Raw genomic sequence first — 22,461 nt, 5'->3', positions numbered from 1 at the left:
TAAGCAAAAATAGTTCACAGACTGGATTAAGCCCATGGGCTGTAGTTTCAGGGCCCCTAATATAGTAAAATCCATGGTTAACATTTTGCCACATTTGCTTTTAAACTATCTAAATATAAATGCTGTTATCATTACATTATCATTGAAGAGGACTTGAGAGTAGACATTCTCATCCTTGACTTCAAAGTACTTCTTCATATATCTCCTGAGAATAAGAACATTCTCTTGAATAACCACAGCTCAATTATTAATTAGGAAATTTAGCATTGATGCACTACTATTATCCAGTGCATATATAGCCCATATTCAAATTTTACCAACTATCTCAGTAACATCCTTTACAGAAAAATTTTTTTTCAATCCAGGATCACACATTTTGTTTAATCACCAGGTCTCTCCAGAGCCAACTTCTGTTGCCCCTATTAGATCCTTACTTCTGGGATTATGAGATTTTCTCTCCCAATCACAGCTCTCTGAAATAATCCAGCGTGGGTAGGACAACCCCAGAAACTATTGCATAAGGCGGTCCAAGCACTAGAGAATTACCTCCCACCTCCCCAAAAATATTCTATTCCAAGGGTGAGGAACTACAATGTGTACTTTCTTAACCTTGTCACAAAACAGGTTCTCTTGATTCTATCAATTTAAACTTAAACTCTGCAATGTGTATTCACCTCTGCACCCTTATGACAATATCTAGTTTAAGCTCTCAGAGATGTAAGAGCTTCATATATTTAAAAAGCTTCATAAAAGCTTCATAATCAGCCTCCCTTCTTACATTGTTGGCACATGTAATCTTTCCTCCACACTGCTACAAGAATAAACTTTCTATATCACAAATGGAAATAAAATATTTCTGTTGCACTTTGGCAGTTCCCTCAAGACTTCAAAATAAGGCCCACATTTCTTAGTATAGTATAGGAGGTTCTCTCCAAGAACCTTCACTTACCTTTCCTTTTTACCTTTCTCTGATCATATTCTCAGTTCCTACTACAACCTTAACTCAAAACATACCCACTTCAGTCAGACACTTCAACAAAGACTGCTGGACTGGTAAGTTCTGGATTTGGGATAATGCAATTTTATAGTTTTATTTAAAAATTTTAAACTGCTGATTATTTTGCCAATATGTAATTTAATTCAGTCCCTTTAATGAACAGAAAAGGACAATAATATTACTTTTCCCACTAGACAGATCATATAGAAACGTTTAAAGAAGAGAGAAGCCTACTGAAATTCTATACTTTTCATTATTAACAATTAAAGACCAAATGCTCCAAAAACATATATTTTATTTATTAGAGAAGGACATATAAAAGTCCACCATGCAGATGCAAATAATATTAACCAAGGGAAATTTCAATACTAATTCTTGCCATGATGCTTGTGTTAGACTATCCCTGAAGCCCAAAAGAACCATAAAGCAGGCAATATATGTAAAGCAATTTTATGAAACTTCTGGAGAGCAACATATGCAAGCAAGGCTTTAGAGACTAGAATCCGTCAGAGAAGAAGAGTACACAAAGTAAACTGTAAATTACTCCAGCTTCACCCCTGAACTTGTGGTATAGGAAAATAGAGTCCAAGGAGGAAGTTAGGCTGAGGAGACAGAGGCCAAAGACAGGCACTTCCAGAGTGTCTAGGATTTAAAAGGCACAATCTTAGAAGAATGAGGTGAAAAGAAACAGCTCAAAAATTTGCAAATTCTCAATAGTCAGCTCCTAACTATATATCTTTGTAAGACTCCCAGAAACTCAGCAGAAAATAGCAGCTGGAAGACTAAAGAGATAGAGCTTTCAGAAGACAAGTGCTAGAGAGATGGAGGTTTGAATTCAAACCCACCAAAATGAATGAGCCTTAATAAACACCCTAGACATTCATTTGGGAGCCCTAAAGAGAGCCATGCTTTAGGAGTAATGGCTAATAAGGGTAAAACTGATTCAACTAGTTTAAAACCAAGCCTCAAGGTGATTCACTCGTATACTATCAGCTTGCCAAAACAAACGAAAAAACAAATGTATCTGTTTCTGAAGAAAAATAACATCATTCAAAACATCTACAATTTCTCCTCTATAATGAAGAATAACCAATCAAAAATTACAAGTCATGCTAAAAAGTGGACCAGATACTTAAAAGGAAAAAATCTAGATATATAAACAGAGCCAATGGTGATTCAGATATGGCATTATCAGACAGAGACTTAAAAAAAGAGGAACCAAATAGATATTTTAGAAGCAAAATATATGAGAAAAATTGCACAAATAACAGGAGAAAGACAGAACTGAAATACTGTAAGGTTTTTTACATTGTTTGAGAAGTGCTAATTTCATTATAATAAATCAGGAATATATATAATAATCTCTAGGATAACAAAATAATAACAAAAATGCATAATTAGAAGGTTAACAGAAGAAAATTATATGTCACTCATGAGTTTTTATGGGCTGTAATTTGATGCTTTGACATCTGGGGCCATGTTAACAAAAAAGGTCTGCCACTTCCAGGTGTAGCTAATTCCTAGATAGTAGATAAGCACATCTTACATATATAAACCACCAATCTAGAGACCATATCTCCAATGAATACACTCTGGGCTCCCTATTCCCCGCACTATTCACCACAGGGCCAAGTACCAGACAACCAGGGACAGCCTCTTATACCCCAGAGCTTGCTGAAATTATTATAACTAGCTAATCCTAAACTTGCTTAGCCTGCCTCACCTGTTCCTTCCCACGGAGACCACAGTAAAGACTCTTGTCCATGTACTCCCCTTGATTTCTCTGCCTCCTCACTGAAATGAGTGCTTTCCCATGTAGTCCCGTATAGCATGGTGTGCCTCCTTCTCTTGGGATCTGTGAGTATAACAACCTATCTTTCCAATGGCAGTTGTTAATTGATCTGCTGGCCTCCCCATATCTGAATAATAATACAACCTATATTTTTAAACAAAAATAACAATAAACATTTGACTAATTGAAAATATGGCAAGAAGGAAGCATAAGGGAAGAAAAGATAAACAGAAATCAAATAGGAAAATAGACTTATGCTTAAGTATAATTAGTAAATAAAATTTTAAAAAAGAGAGACAAGTGACAACCGACACCACAGAAATACAAAAGATAATAAGGAAATACTGTGAAAAATTACATGCCAACAACCTGGAGGAAATGGATAAATCCATAGAAACATACAATCTTCCAAGACTGAATCAGAAAAAAACAATGTGACGAATAAGGAAACCAAATCAATAAACAAAAGTCCTGGACCAGAAGGCTTCACAAGTGAATTTTACCAAACATTCAAAGAATTAACATCTATCCTTCTAAAACTATTGCAAAAAACTGAAGAGTAGGATGGATCCCAAACTCATTTTACAAGGCCAGCATTACCTTGATACTAAAACCAGACAAAGACATTACAAAAAAAATTTTTAGGCCAACATCCCTGATGAACATAGATGTGAAAATCCTCAACAAAATACTAGCAAACTAAATTCAGCCCCATACACCATGATCCAGTGGAACTTATTCCTGGGATGCAAGGTTGGTTCAATATCCACAAATTAATTAACGTGATACACCACATAAACAAAATGAAGGATAAAAATCATAGAATCCTATCAATGGATGCAGAAAAAACAATATGACAAAACTCAGCATCCATTTATGATAAAGACTCTCAGCAAACTGGGGACAGTGGGGACATACCTCAACATAATAAAGGTTATACATGACAAACTGAGAGCCAGCATCATACTCAACAGGAAAAGCTGAAAGTTTTTTCTTTAACATCAGGAAAAAGACAAGAATGTCTACTTTTACCACTTTTATTCAACACCATATTAGGAGTCCTAGCCATAGCAATCAAACAAGAATAAAAAATAAAAGGCATCCAAGTTGGAAAGCAAAAGTAAAACTACTGTTATTTGCAGATAACACAATACTATATATATAATCCAAATATTCCACCAAAAAAAATGAGAATAAATGAATCCACTAAGTAGCAAGATACAAAATTAACATTCAGAAATTGGTTGCATTTTTATACACCATAATAAACTATCAGAAAGAGAAATTAAGAAAACAATCCCATTTACAATTGCATCAAAAAGAATAAAATACCTAGGAACAAATTTAACCAAGAAGGTAAGAGACCTGTACTCAGGAAACTATAAGACACTGAAGAAAGAAACTGAAGACACAAATAAACGGAAGGATATACTGTGCTCATGGATAGGAGGAATTAATACTATTAAAATGTCCATACTACCCAAAGCAATCTACAGATTGAGTGCAAGCCCTATCAAATTACCAATGAAATTTTTACAGAACTAGAACAAACTGCTAAAATTTATATGGGACCACAAGACTCTGAATACCCAGAACAATCTTGAGAACGAAAAATGAAGTTGGAGGTATCACACTATCTTGATATCAAACGATACCACAAAGCTACAGTAATCAAAACAGCATGGTACCAGCATAAAAACAGACACACATATCAATGGAACAGAATAGAGGGCCCAGAAATAAACCCATGCATATATAGTCACTTAATCTATGACAAAGGAGGCAAAAACATACAATGAGGAAAGACAGTCTCTTCAATAGATAGTGTTGGGAAAACTAGACAGGCAATGGGAAAAAAATAAATCTAGACTTCTTTCATATACCACATAAAAAAATAAACTAAAAATGGATTAAAGACTTAAATATAAGACCTGAAACTAGGCCGTAAACTCTGTGACATCACTCTTAGCACTATTTTTTTTTTGGATATGTCTCCTTAGGCAAAGGAAACAATAGAAAAAATAAACGAATTAGGACTACATCTTATTAAATAGTTTTTGCACAGTGAAGGAAACCATCAACAAAATAAAAAGACAAACTACCAAATGGAAGAAAATATTTGCCAATGATACATCCGATAGGGATTAATATCCAAAATATATAAAGAACTCATACAACTCAACCAAAAAAAATAAAAATCCACAGAGAATCCAATTAAAAAATGGGCAGAGGACCTGAATCAATATTTCTCCAAACAGAACATACGGGTGGCCAACAGACATATAAAAAGATGCTCAACATTACTAATCATCAGGAAAATTCAAATTAAAACCACAAGATATCATCTGACACCTGTCTAAATGGCTACTGTCAATAAATCAATATGACAAGTGTTGGAACCTTGTGCACTGTTGTGAGATCATAACAGCCACTATGGGAAACAGTGTGGAGATTCCTCAAAAAATTAAAAATAAAACTAGCATATGTCTCAGCAATTCCATTTCTGGGTATTTATCTGAAGAAAACAAAAACACTAATACAAAAATATATATGCACCCCTTTGTTCCTTGCAGCATTATTTACAATAGCCAAGACATGGAAGCAACCTAAGCATCCATCAATAAACGAATGTATAAAGAAGATGTGGTACATGTATATAATGAAATATTACTCAGACATAAAAAAAAAAATGAAATCTTGCCATTTGCGACAACATAGATGGACCTAGAGAGTATTATGTTAAGTGAAATAAGTCAAATACCATATGATTTCAACTATATGTAGAATATAAAAAAATAAACAAATAAACAAAACAGAAACAAACTCATAGATGCAGAGAACAAATTGATGGTTGCCAGATGGAGGGGATGGGGAATGGGTGATAAAGGGACGTAAAGTACAGCATAGGGAATATAGTTAATAATATTTTAATAACTATCTGTGCTGTCAGATGAGTACTACTCCTAGTGGGGTGATCACTTTGTGAGGTGTATAAATGTCTAATTACTATGTTGTACAACTGAAACTAATATAATAATGTATGTCAACTGTAATAGAAAAATAAATTTATAAAAAGATCAACACACATAAATCAGCTGTGTATATATATCCTATATGCCAGCAATCAACAATCTGAAAAAGCAATTAAGAAAACAATTCCATTTACAATAGTATCTAAAAGAATAAAAGATCAACAAAGTATAAGACATTGAAAACTATATAAAACACTGCTGAACAAAATTAAAGACCTAAATAATGTTTAGAAAGACATCTTGTGTTCATGGGTTGGAAGATTTAATACTGGTAAGATGCCAATACTACCAAATGTGATCTACAGATTTAAATAATCCTTATGAAAATTCCAACGGACTTTTTGCAGAAATGGAAAAGCCAATCCTGAAATTTATATAGAATTACAAGGTGCCTAAAATATTAAAAACTATCCTTTAAAAGAATAACAAAGTTATTCCCGATCTGAACCATACTACAAAGCCACAATAATCAAAACATACTAGCATAAAGATGACTTATTATAAAGACAAATGGAATAGAACTGAGAGTTCAGAAATGAACCTATACAATATGGATAATTGGTTTGACAAGGACATCAAGACAAATTCAGTAAGGGGAAAAAAATCATCTCTTCAACAGATGGTATTGGGACAACTGGATTTCCACATGCAAAAGAAAAAACTGGACCTCTACCTCACAACATATATAAAAATTAACTCAAAATGGATCAATGACCTAAATATAAAAGCTAAGAATATAAAACCCTTAGCAGGAAACATAGGAGTAAATCATTACGGCCTTGGATTTGGCAGTGGATTCTTAGACATGACACCAAAAGCACGAGTGACAAAAGAAAAAACAGATAAATTGGACTTCACTCAAATTTAAAACTTTTATATATCAAAAGAAATTATGAAGAAAATTAAAAAAAAATTAGAGTGGGAGAAAATATCTGTAAATATTCAGAATACACAAAGAATCTTTACAACTCAATCAAGAGGCAACTAAATTTTAAACTGGGAAAAGGACTTGAATGTCACATAACGTGAGTGATCTATGAAGTGATGCTAAACATTACAAAAGTGATATGTTTTACATAAAGTACAAATGTTGTATGATTCTGTTTACATAAAATATTAGAAGAGGCAAATTATAGGGACAAAAAATAGTTTAGAGGTTACCAGGGGCTGCGTGGAAGGGGAAATTCAGAATTATTGCTAATGGATACAGAGTTTTTTTGGGGGTGATGAAAAAGTTTTTAAAATAGTGGTAATGGTTGTACAATATTGTGAATATAATCAATGCCACAAACTGTACACTTACAAATGGTTAAAACAGCAATCTGGATAATTTTTTTAGCATATAGTACACACATACACACATAAGAAAAAAAGACTTTGATACATCTCCTTCTGCTAAATAACTCTAGATTTTCACAACACTAAAACTGACTCTGTATGGAACTTTACAGAAGTCAGTGTTCTGCAATGTTTAATTTTATAGCAATACAAGTGATATGACTCCTAAAAACTGTGTGCTGAAATTCTAAACATGTAAGTTAAAGCAAAAATAATATTCTTTACCACTTTCTCAATAATCCAAGAAGCTCAATAAATAAAACTATCTACTTTGATATTATACACACACATCTATGCAAGTGACTATAAAACAGACTATGGCCTGTGTCTCTTTATTGTTTTTTACTCTGAAAGGACTGGATATTATGTAAATGCTGGTCACTGACATGAAGCCTTTAACACTTACAAAATACACTGCTCCAAAGCTGCCATGGCCAATTTCTCTGAGATCTGTGAAGAGCTTCTCTGGATCTTCTTTGAAGAAGAGCTCTGCAATTTCAGGGTCCTTGAGGCTGCCTGCTCTGTTAGTTGATGGCATCCTGCTGGGCAATCAGCTGTCTGATTCTAATTTTATACTGCTATCCCAATCCTTGGTTCATCTGTATGAATGAAGCCACGTTGGCATAAACTATTGTAGAGAAATAAGAAAAGAAAAAAGTCAGGAAAAGCAAAAGCTGTTAAGAATAATTAGTTTAAGATCATTTTTCCAACAGAACATATAAAATTATCTCAGGTCTAGAATTTCACCGAGAAGAAAGTGTGGTCTAGTAGTGAAATAGCTTCTAAACCCAGTTCACCATCATGATTACCTGTGGTGCTTAAAAAAGAAGATTCCTACTACACATAGTATATAAGTATGTACTATCCATATACTTTTAAAAGTTAAATAAATCTTTATATCTTGGAAGGTTTTATGTATCAGTACTTAAAAAATTTATCTAATCCCATGCAGTGAGCCCATCAGCAAAAGAGATAATGTAATACAGACTATTAAAAACAGGTACAACTCAAGATGTATCCATAGTATATTTCTAACAACAGGAAGAACTCCATGTATTAATGATCTTCAAATATAAGAAAATACACAAAAGATTTCATTCAGTAAGCTCTTTCTTTTCCTTTCAGATACCATGTGCCACTGTTTAGTCAACTATAAGACATTCCAGAGAAAAATGCAATGGGAAAGTAATGAATTTAACTCAGACAACTGCTTCCCCCATAAACTTGATTCACACAAAATATGGCCTTTATCAAATTTGCTTCATTAGATAAGCAGACACTAGAAATAACCAGTAAATCCCCTGGTGGTTCTGCTACAATACATTTATATCACATTACCCAATTTTTAAAATGACTCTGATAATTGAGAAACTTCAGATCTTGGGTTCTGGAATGACACTGCCTGGGTATAAATCCTGACAATACTATTTATAAGCTGTGACTTGGAAAGCCTCATTTTCCTAATCTGTAATATGAAAATAATAACCTCAGAATACTTATGAGGGTTAAATAAGTTAATATATGTAAGCACAGACTAGTACTCAGGCGTAGTAAGCACTACATTAAATGTTAGCTATTTTAACCTGCTTAAATTCACTAATTTAAAAAAAAAAAAAACCCTCCATAATTGATTTTGCTAGACTTCTAAGGGAAATTAAAGCTCTAGCCAATTATCCTCATGCTCTTTAATTTTTAAGCAGCTAACTACCTGTGTTATTTTTAGTGAAGACACTGAACAAATTTTAATTCTTGCTAGAAAACTTCTTTGTAACTAAACACATTTGTACCTCCCCAAATTAACACTACACTGCAATAAAAATATTATTTGTTAATTGTTATTTGTATTCCATTTCTAACATACTTTCAAAATTGCCCCATAACTTTTACCAATATCCCTCCCTGCTCTGGACATTCCCTGGAACAAAATGTTTCAACAATTAGAGTTCTTTCAAAAATATATGAGCATAGGAAAGTCACCTAACTTCTCACTCCTAAAATGAGGAGATTGAATTAAATTCCATATAAAGTGGAAATAATCTACCTGTTAAAAAAAATCTTCAGTGTTACTAACGCCTTATTCAAGAATTTTGAATGATCAAGTATTAGTACCCTTATTACATGAATTATTTTACATTAAAATTTTCATTACTAGTTCCATGATTTGCATCTTCTTTCTTATTTACCTAACAAATTCCCACTCAAAATCTTTCAAGATTTAGATTAAATGTAAAAATGTTTGTAAAATCTTAATTCTAGTAGGAAGAGCTGGTCACTCACTCTCCATGCTCCTAAATATCCTGCAACATTTACTGTATTACATTGCAATTATTTATCTCTCTCCTACACAGGCAGGCACGATATGTCTCATTCATTTTTATATTACCTCCCTACATTATACATCCTACCTCCTACAGTAAATATTACATAAATATTTGTTGAACTAAAAAAAAAAACTTATGTATTCTCTTGATACCACCCCTAAAAATGATCTTTCACAAATATTTACTGAACAAATAGGATAAACAAGACTATTACATGTAAAATATTAAAATTGATAGCACAGAAATTGAGTAAATTCATAAGGATAGCCACAATAAATGTGATAACAGTTAACACTCTTAAAACAATTGGAAAAGCATAAGTTCTTAGAGAAGTAGACATTACCAAAAAAAAAAAAAAAACACGGAAAATTTAGAGCTGAAAAACACAGTATTGGAAATTTAAAAAAACCAACTCATTGCACAGGTTCTACTACAAAACAGGGATGACAGAGGAAAAGAACTAGAGATTAGAGCAATGGAAATTATCTAAACTGATGAACAAAAATAGAAAAAAAATGAATAGTACTTTTGTGACTTGTGGAACTATATCAAATTGTCTAAGTTTCACAACACTGGTGTTACATAAAGAGAGGAAAATTAAACTGGTAGAGAAATAATTTTTTTTTAGTAATGGCAGACAAATTCCCAGATTTGACAAAAAGAAATAACTGTAGAGGTTCTAGAAGCTCAGCAAAGCTCCAAACAGGAGAAATGCAAAAAAACCAAACAAACAAAAAATCAAGGTTCTGCTCAAGATGGCAGAGTAGATAAACACTGTGCTCGCCTCTTTCCATGACTATTTCAAAATTACAGCTAAACTACAGAACCATCATTGAGAATTGACTTAAGTTTAGCTCAAAAGAAGTCTTATAACTGAAGATCTACAGAATAAGCCAATTCAAGACTTATTTTAGGAGGGGCAGAGAAAACATACGGGACCAGTCTGGTCCCACATCCACTAGTGGTGGTTAAAAATGAAGGGGTATCTTGGCTGCGGAGGTTTCCCCTGAGGAGCAGTAGGTCCCAGCCCCACACCAAGGTCCCCAGCCCAGTATTGCACTGCCAGGGAGAGAAGTCCCCATAACCTGTGGCTGTGAAAACCATTGGTGATTGTGACTTAGTGAGATGGAGGGCTGCTGGAGTGAAAGGCGTTCCTCTTAAAGGGCCCACGCACAGACTTGCTCACTGACTGACTCACTTGCTCTAAGCTCCAGCACTAGGCCAGCAGTTTGAAAGGCATCATCGACATATCGGGATGAATTGTTTGGCTTCAGAGAGAGAGATGGAGGGGCAGCTTTCTTCCAGATAAAGTTGCGGCAGAAGCCATTATTTCTTTGTTGAGCCCTCCCCCAAACCAGTCTGCATGCACAGGTAGGCACCATTTCTGAGTCTCTATCAACATAGCTAACACCATTTGCCCTGACCTGGGGATTCCCTGAGATCCAGCCAACCTAACTTGTGGGCCCACCCAAGCCACTTCCAGTGGTTTTCCATACAAATGCCTGTCTTGGCTCACACTGAGGACTTTCCTAAAATCTCTCAAAGGTTCACAAACTCCAAACAAGCAGCAGCTGGCCTTGGCATGCCCCATACCTCTTGCTAAGCAGCTCCAAGCCCGCACTAGTGAGTGGCAGCCAGCCTCAGTTCACAGCTTAGTCTCTAATAAGGAACCCTCAAGCCCAACAAAAGTGGCAACCATCTGCAGATCACTTTATAGCTCATACAAAGTGGCCCTGGGCAGGGAACAGACAACAGCTAACCTTTGCCTGCACCAGAGCTCCTCCCTACAGGCCCTAGAACCAACAGACCCAGTGGCTAGTTTCAGACCACACCAGAGCACCACTCAATCACCGCTACAAAACAGACACCTAAAGGGCAGACTCAACACTCACCAGAGCCCTGCTAAAGCAAATCCTGCTCCATAGGGTCAGTCCTTGTACAATAGCTCCTCTGCTGTAGTCACGACCAGTCCTCACAACCAATCAGCCTGAGGGTCAATCCCTCCAACTGACATGCAAACATCAACCAAAGTTCAACTACAACAGGAGGGCACATACAACCCACAAAAGGGACATACCTGGAGTACATGATCAGGAAACCAAGGACACTGTGCCACTAGACTCCACAGGACACCTACTACATAAGGCCACTCTACTAAGATTGGGAGATGTAGTAGCCCTACCTTATAGAAACAGACACAGGGAGGCAGCCGAAATGAGGAGACAAACACGTCCCAAATGAAAGATAGAACAAAATTAAAGAAAAAGAACTAAACAAAATAGAGACAAGCAATCTACCAGATGCAGAGTTTAAAACACTGGTTATAAGGATGCTCAATGATCTTAGACATAACTTCAACAAAGATACAGGAAACATAAAAAAGAAGATAGAAAACATAAAAAAGAACCAGTAAGAAATGAAGAATACAATAACTGATGTGAAGAATACATTAGAGGGAATCAACAGATTAGATGAAGCAGAAGATCAAATCAACAATTTGGAAGATAAGGTAGCAGAAAACATCCAATCAAAAGAGCAAAAACAAAATGAATACAAAAAAAAAAGAAAATGAAGATAGTTTTTTTTTTCCTCTTTAATTCCCCCATCCCCTTCTATCCCTATGGATGTTGCCGTTTCCCCTTAAGAACTGGATCTCTGAAGGTGGGGCGACTCCTCGCACATGCTCATGGCGTGCACCCGGGGCCTGGCACACCTGGGGCGCAAATCCAGGACCTTCTGTGTGTAAAGCAGACATGCTAACCACTACACTTTGGAGCCATCCTCAAATGAGGATAGTTTAAGGGGGACAACATTATGCATACCAAAATTCACATCATAGGGGTAACAGAAGAAAAAAGAAAGCAAGGATTTGAAAAAAAAATGACTGAAAACTTCTCTAACCTGGTGAAGGAAATAGACATAGAATTCCAGGAAGTAGAGTCCCAAACAAGATGAACCTAAAGAGGCCCACACCATAGACACATCATAATTAAAATGCCAAAGGGAGACTCTTAAAAGCAGCAAGAGAAACAGCAGTTACCTACAAGGGAGCTTCCATAAGACTGTCAGATGATTTCTCAACAGAAACTTTGCAGGCCAGAAGGGGGTGGCATGAAATATTCTAAGTGATGAAAAGCAAGGAACTACAACCAAGAATACTCTACCCAGCAAAGCTATCATTTAGAATTGAAGGACATATAAAGATCTTCCCAGACAAGAAAAAGCTAAACCAGCATTACAAGAAATGTTAGAGGACAAGAAAGAAGAGGAGGTGGCAGGAGGAGGAGAGGGAGGAGAAAGGGAGTGGGGAGGGTGGAAAGAGAGAGAAGAGAGAGAAGGGCAAAGGGGGGGAGGGAGGGACAGGGATTCTTAGATGAAGAAAAGCTAAGAGAATTTGTTGCCAGTAAACCTGCCCTAAAAGAAATGCAAATTACTAAACAAAAGAAAGCTGGAGTGGCTACATTAACAGACTTCAGAATCACAAGAGATAAAGAGAGACATTATATAATAACGATTCTATTCATCAAAACCAAAGTTTGTATTTACCGGACAGAAGAGTCTCAAATTACGTGAAGCAAAACGTGATATAACTGAGAAGAGAAGTAAGACAAGTCTATAATTATACTGGTAAATTCCAATACTCCTCTCTCAGAAAAAAAAAATTTTTTTTTTTTAAGTATCTTAAAATATACAGAACAACAGTATGGAACAACACTATCAACCAACTTGACCTAATGACATTTCTAGAATACTCCAACAAAATATACATTATTTTCAAACGCACATATGATATTCACACCAAGACAGAGCATCTTCTGGGCTATAAAACAAATCTTAACAACTGTAAAAATTTCAATTCATACAAAGTATGTATCTGTCCGTGGTGTAATTAAACTTAAAACTGGTAACAGAAAGATACATAAAAAAAAAAAAAAAAGCATAAAATCTGGAAATTAAACAATACACTTCTAAGTAATACATATGTCAATAAAGAAGTTTCAAGGGAAATTAGAATATATGAATTGAGTTGAAATAAAAAAACAACAAAATTTGTAGGATACAGCTAATGCAGTGCTTACAGAAATTTAAAGCACTAAATGCTATATTTGGAAAAAAAAAATCTCAAATCGATACTCTAAGCTTCCATCTTAAGAATAAAGAGAAAAGCTTTAAATAAAGGATAAATATAAGAAAAAATACTAAAGAACAGAGTAGAAATCAACAAAATTAGAAAACAAAAAGCCAGAGAAAAATTAATAAAACCAAAAGCTGTTTTTTTTCCCCTTGGGGGCAGGGGAAGGTGTTAATAAATAAAACTGAAAGACTTGTGTCAACTAACTAAGGAAAATAAGAACAGACGCAAATTACCAAAAAAAGAAATCAAAGAGGAATATTACTACAGGCCCTAAGACACTAAAGGATAAGGAAATGCAATGAACAGCTAGCTCTAAGCTCATAAATTTAACTATGTCTATGAAATAGACAAATTACCTGTACATGACAAAACTACCAAAACTCACTCAAGAAGAAATAGATAATCTGGAGTTATATGTACATTAAAGAAATTAAAGTCATAGTTTAAAATATTTACAGACAACTCCAGTGCAGTGAAATTAGACAGTTTCACTATCAAATTGAATCAAACATTAAAGAAACAAATAATACCAATTCTCCATAACCTCTTCAAGCTTATAGAGAATACTTCTAATTCGTCATATAAGGCCATTATTTATCCTATCAAAACCAGACAAGAACAATTATGAAAATGAAAAATGAAAAATTTTTACCAATATCCCTCATGAACATAATAGCAAAAATCCTCAACAATGTATCAGCAAATCAAATCTAGCAATACATAAAAAGATACTACATTCAAAAATCAACATAATTCTCTATTCTAACCAGACTAAAGAAAAAAAAAAAAATGTATGACCATATCAACAGAAGCAGAAAAAGGATTTGACAAATTCAACATTTATTTATGATAAAAACTCTCAAAAAACTAGGAATAGAAGGGAATATCATTAATCTGGTTAAGAGTATCTACAAGAACCCACAGGCACATCATACTCAATGGTAAAAGAGTGAAAAAGCTTTCTCCTAAAGGTTAGAAACAAGATAAGGATGTCTACTCTAATCATTCATATTCAACATTGTACTTAAAAGTTCTAATCCATACAATGAGGAAAAAAAGAGCAAGAAAGGAAATATGTAACAATAAAGAAGAAATAAAACTGTCTCTAGCTGATAACACTGTATACATGAAAAATCCCAAGGAATGTGGAAAACAGCAAGGGATGAAAATGAAATATTTAGATAAGTCTAAAATATCTGAGAATTTACATAGTAAGAAATATAAAACCTCAATGAAAGAAATCAGTCAACTAAATAAAGAGATGTACCGTGTTCATGGCCTGATTCAATATTGTTATGAGGTCTGTCCTCTCCAAATTGATCCAAAAATTAAATGACTCATAGATTCAATGTAATTTCAATCAAAATCCAACAAAATTTCTTGTAGATACCAACAAACCGATTCTAAAATGTATATAATCCAAAGGATCCAAATTAGTCAAAACAATTTTTTAAAAGCAGAATAAAATTAGGGTACTCACACTACCAGATTTCAAAACATATAAAACTACAATTATCATGATGTGGTAATGGTGAAAGGGTAGACAGAGTTGAATGAAACAAAACAGAAGTCCAGAAATAGACCCACACAAATACAGTCAATTGACCATGACAAAGGTACAACAGAAAAAAAGATAATCTTTTTAAAAAAAAACAGTGCTACAACAATTGGACATTTGTATATATGAAAATGAACTTTGACTTATACTTCACACCTGACAGAAAAATTAACTCAAAAAGTTTCATTTATCTCAATGTAAGAAGTTAATACTACAAAACATTTCGAAGAAAACGCAGGTAAAAATTTTTATAACCTTAGGTTAGTCAAAGTGTTCTTAGATATGGTACCAAAAGCATAATCTATAAAAGCCACAACTCATTATCTGGACTTCGCTAAAATTAAAAACTTTTACTCTTGCAAAGGACACTTTTAAAAGAATGAAGTCAAGCCAAAGACTGGGAAAAATTATTTTCAAATCACTTATCTGAAAAAGGATTTGTATCCAAAATATATAAAGAACTGTAAGATCTCTATAATGGAACAAAGGGATGCACCCTTGGATAATAAAACTATAAAGAAATTCCCATAAGTTATTACTATAAATGTCAAGACAGTGGTTACTTTGGGGAAAAGGAAAGGTTGTATTTGCGGTGAGACGTATGGAAGAACTTCTGGAGTGGCTGGCAAAGTTCTATTTCTTGTTTTAGGTAGTTACAAGGGAATTTTATTCATAATAATTCATTAAGCTATATGTCTGTTTTGTGAATTTTCTTTATCTGTGTTTGATTTTATAAAGAATAAAAAAATTATACACATAATAAAGTTTTTGCAAAGAGAGGACTAAACAAGATGGTATGGGTTATTTTTAGGTAGTTAAGGCTAGTATTATGGACAATATCCGCAAGACTATATTTTCCTTATATTCCAAATTTTTCAACAATAATCATATGTTCAATTTCTACAAACATGAAAAAAGATTTTAAAAAGATCCAACAATATTGGTACATATTCTCCGGGAATACGCACATTTTGGACAGGACCAAATGCCCTCAAGGGCATATACAATCATCTTCTTTTTTAAATTAAAAAAAAAAAAAAAAAGCTATTTAAAAAAAAATCTAATCTGTTCTTAGGGAAAATTATCATTATAGTAACTTACCATATCCTTCCTATTAAGAGAGAATGGTAAAAAGTAATAACAATCCTATAAATAGAAAATGACAGCTCTAATGTTTCTGGCTCCTCAAAAACAGACCACAGAAACTGATAATTTATTAGGTTATTTACGGTTGAGTGTAAAAAGCATACACAATTTTTGCGGATGGTACCATTTTGCTCAATCTTAAAACATACATCTCTAAGAAAGCTGATGAAACTAGAATTTAAAGAGTATATAATTTATATTAAAATCTCACCAAAATAGGATTTTCAGAATTAAGTAACTGTTCCACATTTGCAAAACACAAATAATTGACAATATATTAGTCAAAGCAACAAAAAGAAGATGGGAGAAGGGTACTAATAATCACAGCATATTCAGTATTACTTGAGAAATGATACTGGGAAAAACGGTGATGATGTCATGGTATCCCATCTTTTAAGAACATTAGGATTTCCAAAAAAAGGACATTGTTGGTCTTAAAAGCAACTGCTTCAATACCGTAAAGCCCTATATCTTGTTAATCAGTTTCAGGCTTGGAAAACAGCCAACTTAATCAAACATTCAATCCCTTTAGAGAATGTCTCTTTACATAGAATCATCAGAGATAGATTATACTATCTACTATATCCTCCCTTGACAGACACACACACACGCACACACACAGCCAAACGTCACTATACCAGTAACTAGAATGATAAACACAACCGAGAACGTCATCAGTAAAATAAATTTGACATTACAAGAACTCACATCGAAGCTTAATCTACACAAATGATTTGATTCCTGGTATTCAACCTACTTAAGGTTGGAAGAAACTAAGAAATTATTTGGTCCCAAAAGGTCTTTTAATGGTGGGAAATACAGAATGAACTCTCTGAACCACCTTCAACTACTTGAAACTGAAAAGAAGAAGAAAGATGAAAAGCAAGAATAACATTATTAAGGAGTTCACTGGGTTACTGGGTAGGAAAGCATGCATGAGGGCAGTATTATGAATAGTTTAATTTGGGGCACTGATAAAAGTATAAAGATTAGTTTTTATTATAAAACAAGACACAAATGTATAAGTAATATGTAACCACTTATATAAAAATAAGAAAATATGTATCTATACACACAAAGGTAACCTATGGAAGGATATACCAGAAACAAGGGGGTCTGGGAGGCTCGTTTTTTCCCTATGGATCTTTTCTATCTTTCAAATTTTTGTTCCCCAAATGCAAGGATTACTTTTCAGTTTTTTAATTGTAAAGAGATGCAGGTAATGTTCTTTTCAACGAAGTCCTTCATTATACAACCTTACTAGTTAAGCATTTTATGTATGTGTTCTTACTCCAATTAGACTAACCATGTGAAATTTTTGTGCACCTTTCATATCTTACATGTAATAAGCACTTAACAAAATTTATGTAATTATGATTAGAAATAGCAATGTTAGTATCTTCTAATGTTTAGTACAAAATGCCAAACTGTACTTTGGTGTTTATTCAATATTTACATAAAATAACCAATTCTATAGGATTTTTTGTGGGTGAAAAAAAGAGATAAAATAACAGAATGAATTTCATGGTTTATACAACTTTACCATGGACTAGAAAACCATTGCAAACTGGCAACAGTTTATCTTCGTTACAAGAAAAACACCTAGAGCTAAATCTCAAATCTTTACATACCAAGAGATAAAAAATGTGCTAACTCGTATACCTTGCTTGTGGGCTTTCTTTCTTTTGGAGGGGTGGGGAGTGGTGGGGGGATTTGTTCAGTCATTATTAACTTTGAAAATGACAAATCAGATTATGTAATGAGAAATTTCAGCATAACTAATTTAATTGTTGATTTAATAACACAACCGAAATCAACTTTACCTCTCCACATTTACTAGCACAAATAGTGTTTTAAAATAGATTATTTAAAGCTCATTTTTAATGGATCATTTCATGTAAATCCGTAAAATATAATAAGAATATAAAAACAAAACATAGTGGAAAATAACTATATTAATAAACCTGAAGGGCTTTTTTGTTCTAGAAGGATAACCATTTATAGAACAGAAACACAATAAAAAACTATCAATCAACCAGAGTGATTAAGTAGGAAACAAAGAAAGCAAAATTCACTCTAAAACAATGTAGAAAAGGAGAGATATCAGGAAAGCATAATTAAAATCAAAACAGTATGACAAATGTAAGCCTTAAACATACTGATTAAAAATAAATTAGAATAAGTTAATCTTCTTCAAATCCTCATTTTGGGTAAAAAAATAGCCAAACCTATTCATTTAAGAGACACACATAAAACAAATGAAAACAAAACTTGAAAACAGTATGATGTACATGTTTAGTGGAAAAAAAAAAAAAAGATGCAGAATGGTGTAAATTATAGTATGCTCTCATTTTTTAAAAAAAGACAGGAAAAATACACGGGTATATGTATGTATTTGATTGTACATGCACAGACTGTCCCTAGAATGATATTCCAGAAATGTATAATTATTTGTCTCAGAGGAAAGGTACTAGGCTGGGCCTTTGAGGGACGAGGGTTGTTTTTACACTATAGTTAAGTGCACAGCTTCTGAGGCCAAAATGCCTGAGATAGAATTCCAGCTCCCTTGCTTATTACTAGCTGTATGATGTAGGACAAGTCACTTCACCTCTCTTCATCTCAGTTTCCTTACTGACAAGATACACACCTGTAAAATGGTACTGCTCTTAAGGCTGTTGTATTATTATTGCTAAGTAGTTTTATATTGTGTGGATATACTACATGAGTGATTTTTTAGGCAACTTATTATTACTGACTGCTGGCAAACTAGAAAGATAAAGAAATCTTAACCCTACTATTCTATTTAATGGTGAAATACATTGCTATTACAGGCAAGAAAGATAAGAATGTCTCCTATCTTCTATTATTCTACATTATTCTAGAGGTCTTAGGTTTGTTAACATATGCCATAAGACATAAAGAATTCCTACAAACCAGTAACAATGACAAAAAGTAAGCAAGTTCTGTGACTAAATCACAAAATAAGAATTCCTTTAAATGGTCATTAAAACATATAAAAAATATGCCAGTAAAGCAGAGATAAACAAAATGAGGAATATAAAAATAAAAATAAATCAATAAAACCAAAAGTTGGCTCTCTGAAAATATAACAAAATTGACAGACTTTTTCAGCTAGTCAGAATAAGAAAAATGAAAAAGCTCAAATTACAAAAGTCAGAATTGAAAGCAGGACACTACTAACCTTTCAGAAATAAAATTATAAGAATACTATGACCAACAACTTAGCATAGACAAAATGATCAAATTTCTAAAAATTACAAAAATTGACTCAAGACAATAGGAAACCTCACAAGAATTATAATACACTGAATCAGTAATTGGAAAGCTTTTAACAACAAAAAAGCCTAGGACAAGATGGCTTCACTGGTGACTTCTACCAAATACTTAAAGAATTAACAGCAACTCATTTTGAGAGGCCATTATTACCCTGATATAAGCCAGATAAAGACAATACAAGAAAATTCCAGATCAATACCTCTTATGAATCTAGATGCAAAAATTCTTAACAAAATAAGCTATGACCAAGTAAAATTTATTCTAGGAAGGGTGGTTCAACATAAGAAAATCAAACAATATACCATATTAATAAAATGAAAGAAAAAACACAATCCTCTCAATAGAAGTAGAAAAGGCAATTGACAAAATTCAATATGCTTTCATGATAAAAACACTCATTAAATAAAAAAGAGAATAGAATTTCCTCAACCTGATTAAAGGCATCTATGAAAAACCCACAGGTATCACACTTAATGGTAAAAAATGAAAAACTTTCCTCCTAAAATCATTAAGACAAGGATGTCACTCTTAACCCTATTCAACATTGTTCTGGAAGTTCAAGTCAGGGCAATTAGACAAAAAAAATAAATAAGTCATCCAGATTAAAAAGGAAGAAGTGAAATTATCTCTATTCACAGATGACATAATCTCATCTACAGAAAACCATAAAGAATCCACAAAAAAAACTATCGCTACATCTCTCTCCTTGAAACAACAATAAGCTGAACATTTAAAACTCAACAAAAAAACACCCAAACTGCACACCAGCATGACTGAGTGCGGTATCTGCACATAAGAGCTACCACAGATCAGAATCCCAGGTGTCGGGTGGTGGATTGGGAGAAACAAAGAAGCTGCCTCTCACAGTTGGAGCTCCCTGCAGGAGGAGAAGGAGGGGAGAAGGTGTGGTGAGTTCCGTAAATAGCCATGCCTGGGAGAGCGGTGAGCTGCATTCCGCTGGCAGCAGGGTCCAGTTATCAAGGCAGAAAACAGAGAAGCAGAGACAGCAGAGAAACAACAGTTGATTTTTACCAGCCGCAGTTGCAAATCGAGACTGAACCGCAGCCCCTATCGCATAACCCAGAGGGCCCCTGCCCCCATATCTTCCGAGACCAAACACTGCGGGGCCCCAAGGGAATATGAGCAAATGGTACCAAAACTGTCGCTAACACTGACAGGGATAGAGACTGAGGGTAATGAGCATGATTAAACATCTATAAGAAAAAAAAGGCATTACTAAGGCTTTATATAAAGCAGGGATCCAAGAGGCTTAAATGCTACCTACTAGAAACCAGAAGAAAAGCGGCTTCTTTGCAACAAGCTAAATCTTCTTTCGGAGGAGGGGCGGGGCGGCGGGGGAGGGAAGCAGAATACACTTCCATTAATGCCCAGCCAGAGAAATAGTCCATTAAACACCATGAACAACCAAGGTGCCAAAGTATCTCAGAAAGAAAGACAAAAATCTCCAGAAAATAAGCTTACAGATGTAGAAATATGTGACTTAAATGACAGAGAATTCAGGATGGTACAATATCAACAATTTCAGGAATTGAAAAAAACAATTAGATGAGCAGAATGAGTTCTTTAGCAAGGAGACTGAAACCTTCTAAAAGGACATAATAGAACTTCTGGAGATTAAGAACACAGTGCAAGAGTTTAAAAATGAAACAGCAAGCTTGGGAAATAGAGTCGACCAAATAGAGGAAAGGGTCAGTGATATCGAAGACAGAAATCTAGAAATAAATAAGAAGGAAGCAGAGAGAAAATGAAGAATGAAAAATAATGAAAAAGAAATAGAAGAACTAGCTGACACCAACAGGAGAGGAAAGAAGAAGAATGGGAATTCTCGAAGATGAGGAAAAAAAGCAGCAATTAGAAAGCATTTTCAGATAAGTAGTGGACTAGAATTTCCTAAATCTAAGGAATGAGCTGGAGCTTGGAAATCAAGAAGTCAAAAGAACACCCAATTATCTCAACCCAAAAAGGCCTTCACCAAGACACACTGTATTAAAATGATCAAAAAACGGTGACAAAGATAGAATTCTCAGGGCAGCCAGGGAAAAGAAGACGGTAACCTATAAAGGAAAACTCATTAGATTATCCTGGGACTTCTCAGCACAAATCTTACAAGCCAGAAAGGAGTGGAATCAAATATTTAAACTATTAAGTGAAAGGAACTACCAACCTAGAATAATGTCTCCAGCTAAGCTTTCCTTTAGATATGAAGGAGAAATAAAGACCTTTCCAGATATACAAAAAAGAAGGAATTCTCCACTATAAGGCCTGCATTACAGGAAATACTGAAAGGGGTCAAGGGGTCAGCTCACCTAAAACAAAATGACAAAAAATACACATAAGTAGGAGTCAAAGTGTCTATCAGGCAAATAGAAGCAGAAGAGTTCAATCCTTACTAAGAACGGCATTAAAAGCTTTAAACAATAAGAAGATATTTCCTACAGCAAGATAGTAATGAATGTTCAGCATAAATACGGACAAATTGAGATAACAATGACTAAAAAGGGGAGGATTCAAAAATTCAAATTCGCAAAAGGGGAATGGAGATAAGGCACGTGCAGAAAAAAAATGAACAACTGTATATAAAAAAATGTGTGTGTGTGTGTGTGTGTGTGTGTACGCACATACTACTATTCTTTAAATATTGGAAATGGTAACCACACGCCAAAGATTCGGAACTGAAGTATATAACATAAAACAAGAAGGACCAGAAGGAAAACCCACAAAAGCCAAACAAAATAAAGAAAACAAAAACACAAGGACAAAGAAGCAATGGAAACACCGAGCTACCAGAAAGCAAAAGATAAAATGGCTATAAGAAGACCTCATA

The 22,461-nt window shown here is 34.1% G+C and overlaps 1 protein-coding gene across 1 annotated transcript in view; it reads right to left on the bottom strand.

The window, feature by feature from the left end:
- The window catches only part of TAOK1 (TAO kinase 1), a 142,696-nt gene that overhangs the window by 81,366 nt on the left and 38,869 nt on the right, over nt 1–22,461 (bottom strand). The window contains exon 2 of the mRNA XM_006925028.3: nt 7,566–7,787. Coding sequence (XP_006925090.1) covers nt 7,566–7,697 — 132 coding nt within the window. The 5' untranslated portion in view covers nt 7,698–7,787. The remainder of the gene's footprint in view (nt 1–7,565; nt 7,788–22,461) is intronic.

The sequence above is a fragment of the Pteropus alecto genome, unplaced genomic scaffold (genome assembly GCF_000325575.1).
Source record: "Pteropus alecto unplaced genomic scaffold, ASM32557v1 scaffold98, whole genome shotgun sequence".
NCBI lineage: Eukaryota > Metazoa > Chordata > Mammalia > Chiroptera > Pteropodidae > Pteropus > Pteropus alecto.
This window is presented reverse-complemented; position numbering and strand designations above follow the sequence as displayed.